Consider the following 18,503-nt stretch of genomic DNA (forward strand, 5'->3'; position numbering starts at 1 on the left):
GTACACAGATACTTTCCAGGGTGATGAAAATGTTGTAAAACTGATTGTGATGATGACTGCATAAAGCTTTTAATACACTAAAAGCCACTGCACTGCACACTTTAAATGATGGAACTGCATGCTATGTTCATTATATCTCAATGAAGATTGGAGCCAGTGCTTTGGGGTCATGCAACGGTGTCCTTCTTGGCTTTAGATCACTAGCCAGGGTTGAGACATAGGAGAGGTAACAGTATGCCCTTTTATAGAAAAATGATATAGAAAATAAGCTATCTTTTTCACTGCTTGAGTCTGTAAAATTAAGAGAGAAATCAGTATTGTACTGCTCAAAGCATTGAGTGGTTTCTATTTCCCCAAATTAAGTGATTTCTGGGTCCCAAACGGATTACAAAGTACCTTCTGTTTTAACCTAGCCATCTGAATATCCATTTCAGATTGATTGGGTTCTAAATCTCCAAGGAAACTAACCTCTCCATTTTGACTGTCATGTAGCATCCTTGTATTCTGAAAGAGGGTCTTCAGTCTGCAGAATTGTAGAAAACGAGTAAGTCAAATTCTTTAAGAGTAAATGTTTAGGAATTATTTAAAGAGATGATATGTCTATCATACAAAATAAACAAATCTATAAATTATGATCCTCTCCTATTTGTTCCAGTATAAGAGTTTGAAAGCATACTAATTAAATTATAATCTTAGGTAAGTAACATAAAACAATTGTGATACATATGATACAGACTTCACATTGTAACAATGTAAGGTTCTTATAATTAAAGTATTATTAATATCCACTTAAGATTGTTAGTATCAAACATATTAAATATCAGCTATAAACCAGAGATTAGTATCCAAGGTGAAGAAGAAAAGTATAATATATGTGGATGTTTTGAAAACACGCCAAAATACCATTCGGTGCCTACTGACCACAGTCTACCAGAAGAAAAGAAAGTACGTACCAACAAGAGATCATTCAAAATAGAAAGAGAAACCGGAAAGAAAAATCTGAAGTCTGAGTGGAGGGGAAAGGAAAGGGGCAGGGCTTTAGAAGAAAGGAAATTGGAGAGATAATGTGTCACAGTCTCTTCGAGTCTGTCTTACGAAGAGATCTTTGCTAGCACAAAGTTAACAAAATGAGAATACAAAACAATGCAGAGAAAGACAGTGACATGGGAGAAAAAACACTGAGGAGAATCAGAGAAAGAACTTCATTCAGTAAGCAGCAAGTAAACAGAAAGCAAGCCACGTGCGGGCTTCCCAGACGTTGGGAAAGATTCCATTATTATTTGAGTGAGATGATTACTCATCTCATTCTTTTTTAAGTTATACATATGGTTTGGTATGTATGACATATTTTATAACTGACAAAAAAGTAGAAAGAACATAGAAGCCAAATCAATAACAATTCTGATGTTGTTAAACAATACCACAGATAGGTTTTTAGACATTAAACTGTTAGAATGCTGAAGGCAAGAACACTACGAAAAGAAGGAAAGATTACCAAAGAGAGCACAGACATCCTGCAGAAATAAAGATTCAAGGGAGACCAGGAAGAGTGCAGTTGACAGTATATGCAAAAGACACGGTCATTATAGTTTTAGGAATCATTCAAAAGTAGGTATAATATTTTGGCATTCACACAAGTTTGACTATGCTGAGTTTCTGATGTAAATTTGTAAGTAGGATAGCTTTTTTAATTATGAAAATTACAGGTATGAAATACATTTGTACTTAGGTTTTCATAAAGTGAGAATTATAATGAAATAGTAATTAATGGTTGACATGATCTGAAATATTAAAACCTTACCTGGTAACCTCTGTCTCTAATTCATCATTTTTCTTCTTTTGTTGATTCATATTATATTGCAGAGATTCTAACTTCTCATAGTACTTTAATTGTTCCTTTTCATCCTCAGACTTTGAAAAACATTTTTAAAGAAAGTTAATTTTAAAAATCTAGAGACTCACTCTTCTTTCTTTAAAATATGATTCCTCATGAGCTCATGAGTAATATGTGTACACAGGTGTATAAAATGTAGTTGTAGACCTGATACCAATAAGGACAGAGTTCAAAAACAATGACATTTCTTAAAGCAGCTGAAATGGATTTTGCAGTGTCATCATTGGTTTCCTGGAATTTAAATTGCCAAACTTTCTTAAAAACAGAGGCTTTTACATGTAAAAATACTAAGTGTTAAAGAATAGATTTAAATAGTGGTTCTCTTTACATTTTAGTTTCAAGAAATGCTCCCAGAGACATTTTCATCAACATTTCAAGATTTTACAGGGTTTATGGAATCACATTTTCGTATGATAATCTTTGAAAACTTCCTGTGCAGTCCCCCTTAGATTGTGATAATCTGACATGAGCATCAGATGAAGACTCTCATTCTCTGTAAGCGTTCTTCCATAGGTTTCAATTTCTCCTTTTCTAGTAAATATTTTTCTCTTTAAAGTTTATCTTCTCTATATTATGTAAAAACATAACTTTTTCTTGATTCCTGTAACTTTTTCTGTCATCCTGTTTTTCTTCTTAGACTCTAACCCTCTTTAATATGTGGTCTCATCCCCAGGTCCATATTTTCGCCACTTATTCTCTTCTTTTACATGAGAGCCTGACTTTCTGTCCTTATAATTGCGCGAAAACATTTTTCAGGGTCATCTCTTTAGTCCTTGTCCTGCTTTACTTCTCAGCAGCAACTGATAAGGATGCCCACACCCTTTCTATAGTCTTCTCAGCCCCACTCATCTCTAAACAGCAGTCCTGGTGGGCAGGCCTTGACCCTTTTCTATTCCTCTTTTTAAATGCTCTCAGGTCCTTAAATCCTAGTGCTTCAAACCACATTCCCTCATCTACAGTGGCAGCCTTGACCCCTTTACTGAGGTCATCTGTACTTTCCTTTTTCCCCTCGAGCTCCTCATAGACAGTGTCCCTCAACCACACACTCATAAACCATGACTTGCTGTGGATCAGCTCATCTGGTACATTTCATGGGGATTCTTATCACTGTTACTACGAACATAGCGTTATTTTCAGATCTTGGCAGCTCCTCACCCTTAGGATGTTGACCAGCATACTTTGTCCTATTTTTCTCTCAGAATGCATAAGTTTTTTCATAAGGTTCACATTATCTACTATTCGCCTTTCCATTTTTGTTTGCTCTATTGAATAACTTCCTATTCCTTGGGACCTGACCTGACCTATGGAAGTGTTCTGAAATTCCTTTTGCAAGTACACTCCACCATCTTGTTTGACAGCTTAAGTCAGTTGGAGCTATCCTTTCTTCCCAGTCCAGATGCTTCCTCTCACATTGTGTGAATCAAATATCTTAACCCAGGTACTCTCTCACCTTGGGGGCTATTGATCGAATTCGTTGAAACCTGTCATAATTAAACTTTTGATTTACAGGGTAGACCTTATGGTGGCTGATAATTCTGTCGAGATCCTAATTACTTCCCCTAGGAACCTATCGTCCCTCATTATTTTGGTATAAGCTTAATCAGTTGTGGGTGTGCTTACAAATTTTTCTATTTTTTGACATTCAATATTATTTTATATTAATTTTAGGTGTACAGCATAGTGGTTAGAATTTAAGTAATTTAACAAAGTGATTCCCCTGACTCATCCAGTACCCACCTGGCACTATACATAGTTATTGTCATAGTATTAACTATATTCCCTATGCTTTACATTACATCCCCATGACTATTTAGTAACTACCAATTTGTACTTTTTAACCCCTTCACCTTTTCCGCCCTGCTCCTAACTCCTCTCCCATCTATCACCCTAAATTATCTAGTACTCATCTGATGCCATGTGTTGTTATTGCAATATCATTAATACATGCCTTATACTATACCCTGGATCCCCATGACTACTTTGTAACAACCAATTTGTACTTTTTAATCTCTCCCCTTTTAACCCACTTCACAAACCCCCTTCCAGCTGGCAACCAACAAAATGTTCTTTGTATGTATGAACATTTTTCTGTTTGTTTGTTCTGTTCTTAAATCCCACTTAGAAGCACAATCACAGTGCATCTTTCTCGGTCTGACACACTCCACTCAGCACTGTACTCTCCAGGTCCATCCACACCGCCACAGATGGCCAGAGCCCATTTCCTTCTGTGGCCAAGCAATATTCCATTGCATACATGTATCATCTCTTCTTTATCCATTCATCCATTGATAGGCTGCATGCACATCTTGGCCATTGTAAAGAATCCTGCAGTGAACATATTGATGTACACGTCGCCTCGAATTGGCATTTTTCGGTTTCTTTGGATAAATACTCTGAAGTGGGATATCTGGGTCATTCTTCAACTCTTGTGATAGCCTTTGTTTAAAAGTCTATATTGTGTGATATAAGTATTGCTCCCACAGCTTTTTAAATTTTATTTTGTTTTCATGAAATATCCCTTTATTTTCAGTCTCTGTGTCTTTTGATCTGAAGCAAGTCTGTTGTAGGGAGCATATGTAAGGATCTTATTTTCTTATCCTTTCAGCCACCCTGTGTTTTGATTGGAGAATTTAATCTATTTACACATAAAGTAATTGTGCATAGATATGTAGTTACTGCTATTTTATGATTGATATTTTTGTTCTTCCTTTTTTGTTCCTTTTAAAGAAGTCCCTCTAATATTCCTTGTAATACTGGTTTGGTACTGATGAACTCCTTCAGTTTTTTTTTTTTTCCTCCTGAAAGCTCTTGATCTGTCCTATGATACTAAATTATAGCTTTGCTGGGTAAAGAAATCTTAGTTGTAGGCATGTCTTTCATCACTTTGAATATTTTGTGCCAATCCCTTCTGGCCTACAAAGTTGCTCTTGAGAAATCACCTGCTAGTCTTATGGGTGCTCCTTTACAGGTTACTAACTGCTTTTTTCTTGCTGTTTTAAAGTCTTTATTTGCCTATAAACTTTGGCATTTTAATTATGACGTATTCTTGGTATGGGCCTGTTTGGGCTCATCTTCTTTGAAATTCTGGGCTTATATGTCCATTTCCTTTACCAAGTTAGGGAAGTTCTCAGTCATTATCAAGTACATTTCGAATTCCTTCATTTCTTCTTCTCGTAGTACCCCATATGATAATGTTGGTATGCTTGACATTCTCAGAGGTCCCTTAAACTGTCCTCATATTTTGGATTCTTTTTGCTGTTCTGACTGGGTATTCTCTGCTACCGTATCTTCTAAATCACTCATTCGATTCTCTGCTTCATCTAGTCAGTTTTCATTCCCTCTAAGACATTCGCTTTTTCAGTTATTTTATTCTTTACTTATGACTGGTTCATTTTTATGTTTTCTATCTTCATTTTTATGTTTCCTATGTCTTAGTGGAAGTTCTTCTTGAGGTCCCTGAGCATCCTAATAACCAGTGTTTTGAACTCTGCATCTGATAGATTGCTTGTCTCTATCTTGCTCAGTATTTTTCTGGCGGTTTCTTCTGTTCTTTTATTTGGCATGTTTCTTTGACTCCCCATGTTGGCTCCCTCCTTCTGAATGTTTCTGTGTATGAGGTAGGACTGCTGTGTCTCCCAGGCCTATCTGAGTGGCCTTATATAGTAGGTGTCCTGTGGGGCCGTGTGGCACAGCCTCCTTGGTACCCAGAGCCAGGCGCTGCAGCTCTGCCCCTTGTGTGAGTTCTCTGTGCTCTCCTGTTGTAGTGCAGCCTCTGTTGCTCTTTGTATGTCAATGGGAGGCATTGATCGTCAGACTGTGTGGTTGTGAGGACTGACCATGACTACAGTGGAGGAGCTGTTTTGCAGGGGCTGCCCCTACAGAGCAGGATTTGCTTTAGCAGGGCACTGGTGTCTGCCCTGTGTACACTTTGGTTGTGTCTTTCTGGGAGGCACCAGAGCGGTGATGCTCCTGCTCTGTCCAAAGATGGCCACCAGGTATGTCAGCCCTAGGGACTCCTAGAAGTGGCCCGGCCACAGGCCTAGTTCAGCCGCAGCCTATGTCCTGCGAGGGCCACCTAGCTTGACCACAAAGCAGGATGCAGATGGCTGCCACCTGCACCGGCTTTGGAGGTGCCTCAAGAGTTCCAGTTATGAACCATAGCCAGCTTCCATTAGTGCCATCTTGGGTCTACACAGCAAGAAGTAAAAGACAGCTGAGGCCACGTAACGCTTATTTAGGTTTTGTGAACCTTTGAGAGATTTTAGGCAAGTCTGCAGCATGAGCCAAGACAGGATGTTTTTTTTTTGGAAAAGTCACTGGAAGAAGCTTGGGTTGGCTCTCAAGTTAGGTGGGGCAGGTTCTCAGGGAATCACTGTTCTCAGGGACAGTGTTAGCCAGGTTGATGTAGACTCAACTGATGGAGGCCGTCTATGTCTCACACTGCGACGGGTGATGGATCAGTACAGAAACAATGGATTCTACAAGCACCTCTGTGTGGGAAGAAGCTCCCCTCCAGCCATCACCCTAAAGGCAAAAAACTTAGTTCCCCCCCTTATATCCCTGAACTACTGCCCAGTGTTAGAGTTCAGGGCAAATGAATCTGTCAGTTAGTAAGCCCATTCCAAGCCCTATAAAAGAATCAACTGGGACTCTAGCCATCCTTTTATCTCACCCAACCAGAATGACCAGTGGTTTCCACAGCCAGAAGCTATGGGGACATCTCTCTCTAGCATTGGAATCCTGGGCTAGGATGCCTGGTGTGGAGCTGGGACCTCTCACACCCCTAGTGGACCTCGACAAGCAAGATATCCCTCTAGACTTCTGACAGTCGCACAAGTGTCTGGCATCAGCTCGTTCTGTTTTTCTGCTCCTCCTACCAGTCTCGACGTGACTTCTTCTGTATGTCCCTAGAGGTAGGACGACTTTGGTTGAGCTTGACTTCAGGTGATGCTCAGTGATGATAGTTCTGTAGTTTAGTTGTAATTTTGATGTGGTCGTGAGAGGAGGCAAGCATGGCATTTACCTACTCTGCTATCTTGACCACAAATCCCCAATTTTTCAATTTTTGATACCTTAATATAATAGATTTCTCTATAAAGCTGTGATGTGACAACTCATGGAACTCAAATTCATGTAAGACTCCTTATCAACACATTATCATGTCACTCATATGAAAAGTATGTTAGCAACATAATGTGACTTAATTGACAAGAAGTCTAGACAAAAATTTTTTTTCAAAGTTTCTTTGGCCACAAGAAGGACCATCAGAACAATCTTCTGTTTCCCTTGATGGGCATGACTGTCTAATGAAATTGCTTAGCCCTGGCTACTGTGACTGAAAGACACCAGCTGGAAGATACATCTATGTCATTGGTCCACCTCAGGGGTCACAATGCGATCTTGTGATGGGAAATCCTAGGGAGCCTCTCCTACAGAGGACAGAAGGATGGCAGGGGAATGTTGTTCTGCTTAGGAAAGATAGTGACACGGTTTTCACTGTCCATCAGGAAATTGTCATCCTGGATGACACATCAATCTTTTCTGACATCGAACTGTTAAATTTTTAAAAGCGTATGATTAACTCAAGTGAATGGAAAAAGATTAGTTTCTAAACTTGCAAAGCTAGAAGCACTATGTTACTATGTAAGGACTTGATTGGGCATTCATTTCTACTTTTACACTGGCATCTCTTTTCTTTTTCAAAATCCAACAAAGAGAAAAGTATATTCTTTTCAGGAAACATTTGCCTAATGACCCAGTATTCGTTAATGATGAAGAAAACAAATTAGAACATTAAAAGTAATTCATTCTCCAAATCTCACTAAAGGGTTTAGATTTCAAGGGAAATTTAGAATTCTGGATCAAATCATTACTCAAATGCCTGGACTCAAACAGATATTTGTACTCCGATGTTTGTGGCAGCATAAATAGCAACAGCCAACAGTTGGAAAAACCCAAATGTTGTACACACGAAAGGATAAATGAAACATGGTGTATATCAAATGTTGCCTTTAGACTATCACAATCTTTTTCTATAAAAATCTTACTACAAAAATCATTAATTTTATGAACTGAGATTTCTTTCTCTGTGGAGAGGAATTACGTTACTCCCAGCAAGTAGTATCAACATGAATACAGTACTTTTATTAATGAGACTGTTCTTATTGTCTAAAATATCCTTATATGCTACTATGACAGACATAGAAATTCCTTTGCAGTATGACAGAAATGAAGAGATTCACTTACCAAACTTGTACCTGACAGGTGCCTGAGAAGCTGTTCGATTATGCCCACTAGCTTTTTATTTGTCAGTCTTAGGTCAGTATTTTCAGCTGCAAGCCTAAAGTGAATATTTTGACATAATTATTCTCACACCTTGACTTTAAAGCATACCACATAATCACTGAACAAATATCTAAGGTGCAACTACATAAAATCTTACAATTTGAAAAGCGCATGATTTGGCAATTGTGCTATTTTTCTAGTTGTGAATTTTGCATAATATGCAAAATTAGAGATAATGTACACAAATTATTCTTTTCAAGGTAGCTCAAAGCTGACATTTTGACCCAGCTTCACACTCATGTGTTTATTGTTATAACTGATCTAATAGTCATACTACACTACACATCTGCTTTATAAATACTCAAGTTATTTTCTGTGCTGCTTTAACTTATACTTTTGCACGTGATCTTGCATCTTCTCAGTGCATCGTGCATCCTCTGGATGTCGAGCTCCTGCTTCTTGCAGCTAAAATAAAGAAAAAGTTATGTTTACTGATGATCTATGACATCTGACAATTAAGTTCGCAAACTTGTTGCAATGATGTTGCTCCCCTTTTTTTATATATATGTGAGGGACTGTTCATTATGAATTTCTACCAACTGGACACACAGTTAACCAAGTTTACTCTTTGGAATTGCTTAAAAGATTGTGTGAAAAAGTTAAGATGACCTGAACTTTTAGCCAACGACTCATTGCTCTTGCATCACGACAATGCACCAGCTCACAGGGCACTGTGTCTGAGGGAGTTTTTAGCCTGTAAACAAATAACTGTATTGCAACACCCTCCCTACTCACCTGATCTGGTCCCCAGTGACTAAATATGTCATTATCCAAAGATAAAGAAAATATGGAAAGGAAGACTATTTGATGACATTCAGGACATCAAGGGTAATATGATGACAGCAATGATGGCCATTCTAGAAAAAGAGTTCCAATGTGCTTTGAACTGTGAACTAGGCGGTGGCATTGGTGCAGAGTTTCCCAAAGGGACCGTTGTGACCGCAGTGATATTCAGCAACGAGGTATGGAGCACTTTTGCTTGAATGAGTTCTCACACTTAATTATCATACCTTGTGGTACAAATGACCCAAGAAATCAAACATACTGTATTCCAAGCATCCCATCAACTCTAATTTTAAATATTCACATACGTGAATTACCAGGCTAGTCCAGTGATTATGAAAGTTAACAGGCTACTCTTGGGGGCAGTCAGATAGTCATGGAATAGTTTGAGGGGCAGTAACTAAATAAGAGCCAAAATGCCTGGGTTTTTATCCCAAGTCCATCAGTTATTAGCTGGGTAACCTTGAGCAAAATGTGGGAAACCGTGCTGAAGTGCTAGCAGGTGTTGTTTTGTGAAATGTTGAACCTTTGACTTCCTTGAGTGGTTTGTGCTCCCAGCAAGGCAAAACTTGCTACTTTGAGAACACAGAACTAGACAAGGTCAGGAAGTGTGGAGCTGGCCAAAAAACAAGCCCTTGTTCATGCAAACATTGTAACTACTAGATTGCAGACAGTTCTGTTACTTTTTGATGCCCAGAGTATATAAGCTGCAAAAATAAACTTGGGCTGAGGCATTCTACTTAGAACTGAGGCATTCTACTTAGAACTGCATCAGTCTACTTAGAATTGCCTGCCCTCCAGATCCCATCTTTGTCTCTCTTCTTTTCTCTCAATCCTCACTCCCCACTTCAGGGACTGTTGTCTCGTCAGCAGGCACCGACAGCAAAATACTTAAATTTTGGGGGTCTCAGTTTCTTCATGTATAAAATGAGACAATAGTGGCATCTACCTCACTGAGATATTGGGAAGATTAAATTAGGGAACATATGTAATAGAAAAGGACATGGCACACAGTAAAATCAAAGGGTTTGCAGTTAGCATTATTGTTGCTGTATTTTAGGTTCTAATAAAATTTGATATTTTACACAGATGGGATGCCAATGGAAGTGGAACCAGTGTAAGAGTACACCAGTTACACTGAAATCATTCATCAAACTATCGGCAATGTCAGCAAATGGGGAGCATTAAGCCCAGAATATAACCCCAGTACTAAAATCCTTTTACCAATTCCAAGAGCCAATAGTACATTTTCTCTGCTTGTAATAATGTATACGTTCCTATGTACACTCAGTGTAGTCCATAATGAGTATGGACTACAATGCAAATACCACCTCCTGGATTGAGCATACAATTTATATGACCGTGAGAGGCAGGGTAAAGCCACTGATATGGAAATAACGGACTCTAGTGCTAAAGCCAACTTTCCAAATCAATTCCTTCCCAGCAACTGGTTCTGTGGGGATGTGTCAGAACTCAGAGGAGCAGATGGAAGCAGCACGCTCTGGCAGATCAGAAAAGCTGTCCTCAGAGCTGTAGTTAGAATGTGCTATCCACCTGTACACCCTGGCTGGCTGTAGACAGGAAGGGCTGGCTCCCTTTTATTTTAGTTTTTTATTTTTATGGAGAGGGGGAACATGAGCATTTCACTGAACAATTTTCTATTAGATTCGTGCTTTCAGTTTTATATATAATTGTGAGAAATACTTTCAGAATAAAAGTTTAATTATATCAATGTCTCCAAGGGGAAGTATTGGTTTGGTATAAAATATTTAATTTTATCCTAACAACTGTTGAAGAAAACATTTTCAATTTATGCAAGGATAGGTGCCATCATATCAAATACTATTTCCCCTTAGACAAAGTTATACTTAGAAAGACAGAATTCTCTCTCATGAAAAATTGAAACTATGTCAAATTTAGGGCTTGATTGCTCTGCACAGACTATCTGACAAGTGCTGAGGAACACGAGTTCAATGAGAGTTCAAACAGTGAGAGAAAGCTTCATGGAGAGGCCAGATTGGGAGCCAGAAATCCGGGGGGCAGGGAAATCAAAACACTGGCTCCCACCATAACTTGTAAACTCATGTTCATAGCAGAATTATTAACAGCCAAAAAGTGGAAACAACACAAAGTTCCATCAGCTGATGAATGGGTAAGTATTTTGTCCACAAGGTGAAGCAACATTGGGCAATAGGAAGAAATAGCTCACAACTGATGTGTGCTACAACAGGGTGGAACCCTGGAAACGTGATGTTACGTGAAAGAAGCGAGTCACAAGGGACCTCACATCGTGTGATTCCATTTACATGAAATATCCAAAGTAGGCAAATCTACAGAGACAGAAAGTAGATTGGTGGTTGCCTGAGGCTGGGAGAGACAGGAAGATAGGGTGACAGCTAAGGGATGTGGGGTTTCTTTTGGGGGTAATGGAAATGTTCTATAATTGTGGTGATAGTTCCACATCTCTCTGAATGTAACAAGAGATATTGAATTGTATATTTTAAATGGTGAAATATGATATGGGGATTGCATCCCAATGAAGATTAAAAAAACACAAATATAGTGAATCTGGATTATTTTCTTAATTCTCTATTGTGGGTGTGCATACTATAATGATCAACATATTTCTACACTTTTACAATATTTCAAAAATGAAAACAAAATGAAGGAAATGCCTACTTCAACTGGTTTGTATAATGAACTTTCTGTACAAGTTAGTTTGAAGTCCATGAAATATATACCAATGCTGTAACCATTTACAAAAGTGATGATAAGAAATAAGACAAATTTCTGAATCGTTCTAGTAAGCATTATCTTCTGATTTTAAATGGCTGCTTCATCCTGGTAATGGAGATATCACTACAAAATATTGTTTAGTAGGAAGAAAGTCTCTCGATTTCTATGAGGAATGCTGCCTATTTCTCAACGTTACCAAGGGTATAGATATAAGAAAAAACATACGTTGCAAATAGCAGGATAGAAGCCAGAGTTTAAGAAGTGCATTATAAAGACAATAAAATTATAATAAATTAATTACACCGAAAACACAAAAGAAAGCTGCCCTTGAAAATCAGGATCTTAAAACACTTTATATTAATCAACTATAGATGAACTGTTGACAGGTTACATTTCACACATACCTGATGTCTGATTTGCTCTAATGTCTTGAAATCCTGTGTCTCAGCTTCTGAATTCATACGGTAACGTGATCTATCCTCCAGTGAAGCCTCTGACATAGACAGTTTTTTTGTGGAGTCAGGTAGCTCTTGTTGAAATCGTCTCCCAAGCACCTAGGAAGATGATTCTGTTAGTGATCTCATAAACACACCTATTAAATTATGTTAAAATTTGCTAACTCTAACATATTAATATAATATGTAACTCGAAAAAGATCACCCCATGCATCAGTTCACCTTCTTTTCTTCTTTTGGACACAATTCTGTCTACTGAATCTGGGTAAGACACAGAAGGTGTTATCCTGCTGCCCACTCACTATTACGTAGGTTACTTGAACAACAGATTCAGCCCCACTCTCCACTTCCCCTGATGAAGCCGCAGAGTTTAACAATCTACTGACATCTCAAGGGGAAATTGGTATGTCGGTGGGACTAGCGGTCGTCAAGTATACATTGTGGAATGTTTTCCCCTTTTTTTATCACAGGCTTAAATTGACTTCACAGGTCCTCACATATGCAGTCCACTGCTCACAACCTTCCAACAGATTCCTGTATCTTAGAAGAAAAGCGAACTCATTCCAGTGGTCTTCATGGCCTGGACCTCTCTCCCTGCTACACATGAATCCTGCCTCCCCTCACTCGTCTGAAAATGGAGACCCAGTGCCAAATTAATAAATCAGAGACTGCTAAATTCTCTTTGAAATGGACAAACTTATGTCCAAATGATAGTAAATGGGCCTTGCGATGAGAAAAATGAATTTGTAAAAATATTCAAGGACAATTATAGATAGCAGTGGGAAGATTAAATCAAGTAGAGTTTTGATAAAACTCCTCACATTTGTCCCAAATTATGATTTAATGAAAAATTAGCTGCCTTTAAAGAGGTCACAGGTCCTAAGAATACATTATTTGAGACTGAAATAGTTCCAATTTATATCAAATTGACATGAATAAAAACAAAATTATACCAACTAAAATGTGGAAGAAACTACTGAGGGAAAGGGACAGCATCTACACTTCAGTTCATGTGGGAAATCTAGAATTAACTCTCTAGGTAATCCACTTAATTGAACCTTTATCTCTAAAAACTCTGTTTGCATAGGAGCATTTCCATTTATCTGCTTCATAATGGTATTACAGTGTGGTAACAGAAAGATGAAAATTATTATTGTAGCAGTATAAGACTAAATCATTCATATCAATATGTATCTAATAACAATTTATACCTTAAAATTTCATAGTCAACACAATGCCTTTACTCAAAGTAAAGCTCCTCACAGGTCTAAGTTTTGTTTGCTGGATACAATGGACGCTTTTAAGCTGTTAGAGCAAATACATTTGTAATCTATATATTTTTAATATTCTGCTAGATTCAACATTTAGCCATCATCAAATATTTGAACACTGAATTTTCTTTCAGGAAATCTGAAAACTATCTTTCTGGATACTTACCTCTCTTTCTGATATATCGTTTTCATACTGGCACATTCTTCCTTTCAAGTGATTCAATTTGCTGACTAACTCCTTATGGCTCTCTTTCACCACTGGATCTTGTTTTTCACATTCAGCTTGACGCACTTTTCTAAGCCCCTGAAGCTGCTCTTCAATATTCATTCCTGAGTTTTCATTATTGTCACTTTTGTGGAACGCATCATCCAGTTGCCTTCGAAGAAGCATGTTTCCACTCTGTAGGTCAGATCCTTCCTCCTTTAGGGATTCCAGCTTTCCAATATACGGGTTCATTTTTCCTTGTTCCCTTTGATTCATGTGTTCAATTTCCTCCTCTTGACACTGAGTTTGGTTTAGGTCTTTCAGTACAGGTTCAGCAACCAATGTCCTTTCTCTGACATCGTATCTTGCGTGAGGGAGCTCAGTGTCTAAGCTATTGGATTTACTTCCAGCTTTAGGAAGTTGCTGAGAATGAATCTCACTGTTTTCTTTTAGGTTACACACAGCAAACCCGATGTTGTCCACGAAATGCAAGCATTTATCTCTTAATCCCTGGAAAGGATTTTGTAGGTGTCTTAATTGCTTACTAAACTCATGATGATGGTCGGATTCCGCTTCTGTTTTCAATCTTTCTTTGCTTTGTCTTTCATTCTCCAGTTGAGAGTTCAGCATTGTATTCTCAGCTGTTGGGACATTAAGCTGTCTGTTATATTCAAATACTCTTTTTGTTAGCGTTTTGTCATTCTGTTTTACTGTCTTTTGAAGACGGTCCTTCTTTTCTTTTACATTTGCAGTGTCCTCAAAGTATTTTTTTTCCATTTCCTGCTTCTGAGTTATGAGTGTGTCCCTTTGTAGTCTTAGTATGGCGATTTCATCCTGCAACACGTGATTTTCATGCAACAGGTCTTTTGCTCTTTCGTAACTCTCAGAATCCTAAGTAAAACAAAGGAGACTTGTAGCTAGCACTCAATGAAATGACATATCATGATATCCTCTGAAATTAAAGAAGAACCTAAATGTTTATATAATGAAAAGGTGGCAGTAAGTGGATATCCCACTGGGAAAATACAAAGTTGAATCCAAACCTCCAACTTTATATAAGCATAAATTCCCCAAAGTTAAAAAAAAAATAATATAAGATGCTGAATCCATGAAAGTGAACAAGAGAATTTTAAAATCATCAGAGCATTTTAAGAGTCTCAGAACTGGAAAGGCAGCAAACCCAGAAGGCATCAAATGGAAGATTAAGAAGTCTGACTACATTTTAAAATAGAGGTCACCGTGTGAATATACACCTATCCCACAGTAAGAGTATTCACTCTGCATACATTTGGACTGATTACATTTCCTAGAATTTTTTTTCCCAAGAATACTCAAAAGATATTCTACTTTTCTAATATTTTCAGAGTCAGTTGTAAGATGAAATCTACTAATCACTGATAAATCTAGGCATTACGCTAAGCACTTCTTTATACATCAATGAACTCTTCGTTATCACAGTTTCAAATAGAATGATTACAAAGATGAGCAAGTTCAGGATTTTTTCCCAGGACTTTGGACTCTACAATAGTGTGCTTGCTGCTCTTCTAGTGTAAATATATAAATTCAAAAGAAGCCTTAGATTTCAAAAAAAAAAAAAAAACTCAGGGTAAATAGGCTAAAAATTATAGAGCTCTTCTTAGAAAATAGAAAATTATTGTTAGAAAATATTTGCTGCTGCTTAAGTGTTGTTTCCTTTTCATAATGTTTAAAGGAGAAATAAATGTGTAATAGGGGAAAACACACTGACTTCTTTGAATAAAATACTCACCAATAAATTATCGCTAAGTATGCATCATGGCATACAATTTTCTTCAAAAGTTCCTAGCACTGAAATAGGACTCTACTTGGAACAAATTGTTCCTTTTCTCAAAAGTAGATCTAAAAGACGGTCTCTGCACTGGCTATACTTCTACTCCTTACAATCAGCGGAAGTGAAAACTAACCTCTCTACTAATACAGCAAGGGGATGAAATCACTGCCTCAAATTGAAACTTCTGTTATTAGTAACAATAGTTTTGAGATTGTAGAAAGCTCATTGATCCCTGTAAAAAGTATTGAAAACCTCCCCTTTAGATGACACATTGGGAACGTCACTACTTGACTGTTGGACATAAAAGGATTTCAATCAAGAATATCATTTATTGCAATGGACCAAAAATGTCACTCTCCCTAAAATACACACACACACATACACACACACACACACACACACACACACACTTTTAAAATCCTCTACAATTCCCATATGTACAACATTGGTTTTTAAAATATGTACATAAACACACATTTGAAAATGACTAAACAAAATACCTCAGAATTCATTTTCTTAAGATTTATTTCTGTCTCCTTTTGTTGTTGAAGGCAATTGGTCAGAATTGTGTCATGTAATATTTTGTTGTCCTGTTCTCGGGAAAGTGTTCTCGGGAAAGTGTTGTTTTCCTCTTGTACAAGCTAGAGAATCGAATATGAACAAAGAAAAATTAGAATATAACTAAAATTTAACTGTTAAAAATCTTAATCTACGTTTACTTACTCCCAAATTATCGGACTTTAATTAGAAAGTGAAAAATAACTTGCCTTAGTCTAAATTAGAAGAAAAACATGAATCCGCAAAACTAATTTTGTCACTGTTTGAACTAAACAATTGGTTATATGTTAAATCCACCCAAAAAATGAAATAGTAGATGATTTTTAATGTCACAGAGGCTTTCTCATTTAAAATAGTTCACCTCACCATGTCTTAAATAGTGAGCCCCTACAGTGAATTTAAGAATATTTTTTAAAGATTAATAACTGGAGAATAGGCAAACTTTAATTAGAAGCCCACATCATTAACATCAATCAGTAAGAGAAGTAAATTCCTAAATATTAATTCACATTATACACTATGAGTGTTACACATTGTGTTATACATTGACATAATTATCTGTTGCATCCAATTCTAACTTATTCAATACCCACTAGTAAGAGCAGACAAAAAATTAAATCATATTTACTGATTTCCTACACTGAAAGGAAAGATATTAGAAAGTTATTGTTTGTGTCCTAACAACCAAAGGTTCCATCCTGAGAAGATGTGATTCTCTTAAAAAGCAGTTGAGTTGAGTGCATGACCCCTTTCTCTCCCTCAATGTAGACGCAGAGTCCATTACACAGAGGTCACAAGAAAGAATCCATCTCTAACCTTGGCCTTAGTGACCAGCCATACGGAACTGCACATTTTGAACCCCTGAAAACCATGACTCCTTTCACGTGAGCCTGAATCAGTGGCCATCATTTTTACATGGTTCATAATTTCAACTGTCTCATCATGTGATTCAATATTTGATGTTACTTTCTTTTTTATTTAAGGGACTTATAAAAATTAAAGGAGCAAACAACATTCAGGACTTTATTATTATTATTTTTGCCTCAATCCAAAGATAAAGTTGAGCTATGAATATCTATAGTTTCTAACAATATTTTAAGTTTTGTAACTAGTTCAAATGTTATAAATATCATTCAGTTATGACCTTTTGACTCTAAAAGGCTAGCATGAAAGGTAATTTCAATTGGACTCTATTATATTATTAAAGCACAGAAAACCATATTATACTAGAAATTTAAAATTAAATTCCACATACATGTGTGTAGTTCTTTTCATTTCCATCAAGCCTCGCTTGTCCTTCCTCTGATGTCATTCCTAGGTGTTGTCCTGCTGACAAATCTATGTATTAGTTAAAACGAACTGCTTAGAACAATTAGATAAAAGCTATAATCTTTATAAATACAGAAAATAACATCTTATCAACTGAGACTTCAAATTAAGCGTCATCTTTTCCTGAATATTTACTTTACTTAAGAAATACTTCTAATTAGCTAACACTTCTAATTAGCTAACAAACCATTTGGGAAATATGAGATGTCACAAAGTGAAAGGCATACAAACATGTCAAAAATTCATCCACAAATTCATTCATTGAACATCGATGGAAAAACAATCAGAAAAAAAAAACCTACAATTTAGAAATGCAGTACAAACATATCGAGTTGCACTATATACTCTGTTCTCTACCTCGTAATATACCTTTTGAACAACACCCTAAGATTCAACTGCAATGTCATTCATTGTTTCCAGAATGACTTACTTCTGATGCATTTATCATCACCCTTCCTTATATCTGAAATGTTTTCCTCCACTATTCTGAAAATTTCTTTTCACCTTTGAGGATTCAGCACTGGGGTTTAAGGAAGAAGACAGAGAAGAGGAGACAGACTGCGGACACAGCTGAGATTCCCATCACTGCTGGGAAAGTCAATTCTAAAATATATAAAGCCATAGAAAATCCAAGAAATATTTGATTGTTGGTTTCGGAAGGTGCTTTTTCATTTACAATACATACAGTTTTAACTGATACTTTTGAATTCAGAATATGAAACTAAAGCTAAGAAACTATGTTTTGTTTCACTAGGCAACCTTTAGATCTTTATGAAGTTTTCCCATCTGGTCCTAATGTTCTAAGTATAATTCTGCTGCCCGCTCCCCAGAGTACGCTAAATACTAGTCTAAAGGAAATCACGCTTTCACCTCATTCTCTTTCTTATTTCCATATGTTATTGTGGTTCCGGAAGAATGCCAATGTCTTGCTAAAAGTCATTCTGTTTGGCTGTTAAGTTCCATAAACAGAGTAAACATGAAGTAGATTTTGCCACAAAATGACTGTTGGAAAGTCAGAACTACGATCAACCTACATAGAGGTGGGCTAGAGTTGAACACTTTCTGTTTCTCTATTTCCTTCTTTGCTTTCTCTGTTTTCTGGTAGCTGTGATTCACT

General features: G+C 37.1%; 1 protein-coding gene across 1 annotated transcript in view; it reads right to left on the reverse strand.

Annotated features, from left to right (window-relative positions):
• LOC308495729 (ankyrin repeat domain-containing protein 26-like) overlaps positions 1 to 18,503 on the reverse strand; it is a gene marked incomplete at its 3' end in the record, with an annotated part of 46,709 nt that overhangs the window by 24,057 nt on the left and 4,149 nt on the right. Inside the window, exons 2-7 of the mRNA XM_081080714.1 lie at positions 17,313 to 17,383; positions 16,000 to 16,140; positions 13,651 to 14,580; positions 12,163 to 12,312; positions 8,574 to 8,644; positions 8,141 to 8,234 (exon numbers count right to left, since the gene is read on the reverse strand). Coding sequence (XP_080936840.1) covers positions 8,141 to 8,234; positions 8,574 to 8,644; positions 12,163 to 12,312; positions 13,651 to 14,580; positions 16,000 to 16,140; positions 17,313 to 17,383 — 1,457 coding nt within the window. The remainder of the gene's footprint in view (positions 1 to 8,140; positions 8,235 to 8,573; positions 8,645 to 12,162; positions 12,313 to 13,650; positions 14,581 to 15,999; positions 16,141 to 17,312; positions 17,384 to 18,503) is intronic.

This window comes from Rhinolophus hipposideros, assembly GCF_964194185.1.
Source record: "Rhinolophus hipposideros genome assembly, contig: HAP1_SCAFFOLD_219, whole genome shotgun sequence".
NCBI lineage: Eukaryota > Metazoa > Chordata > Mammalia > Chiroptera > Rhinolophidae > Rhinolophus > Rhinolophus hipposideros.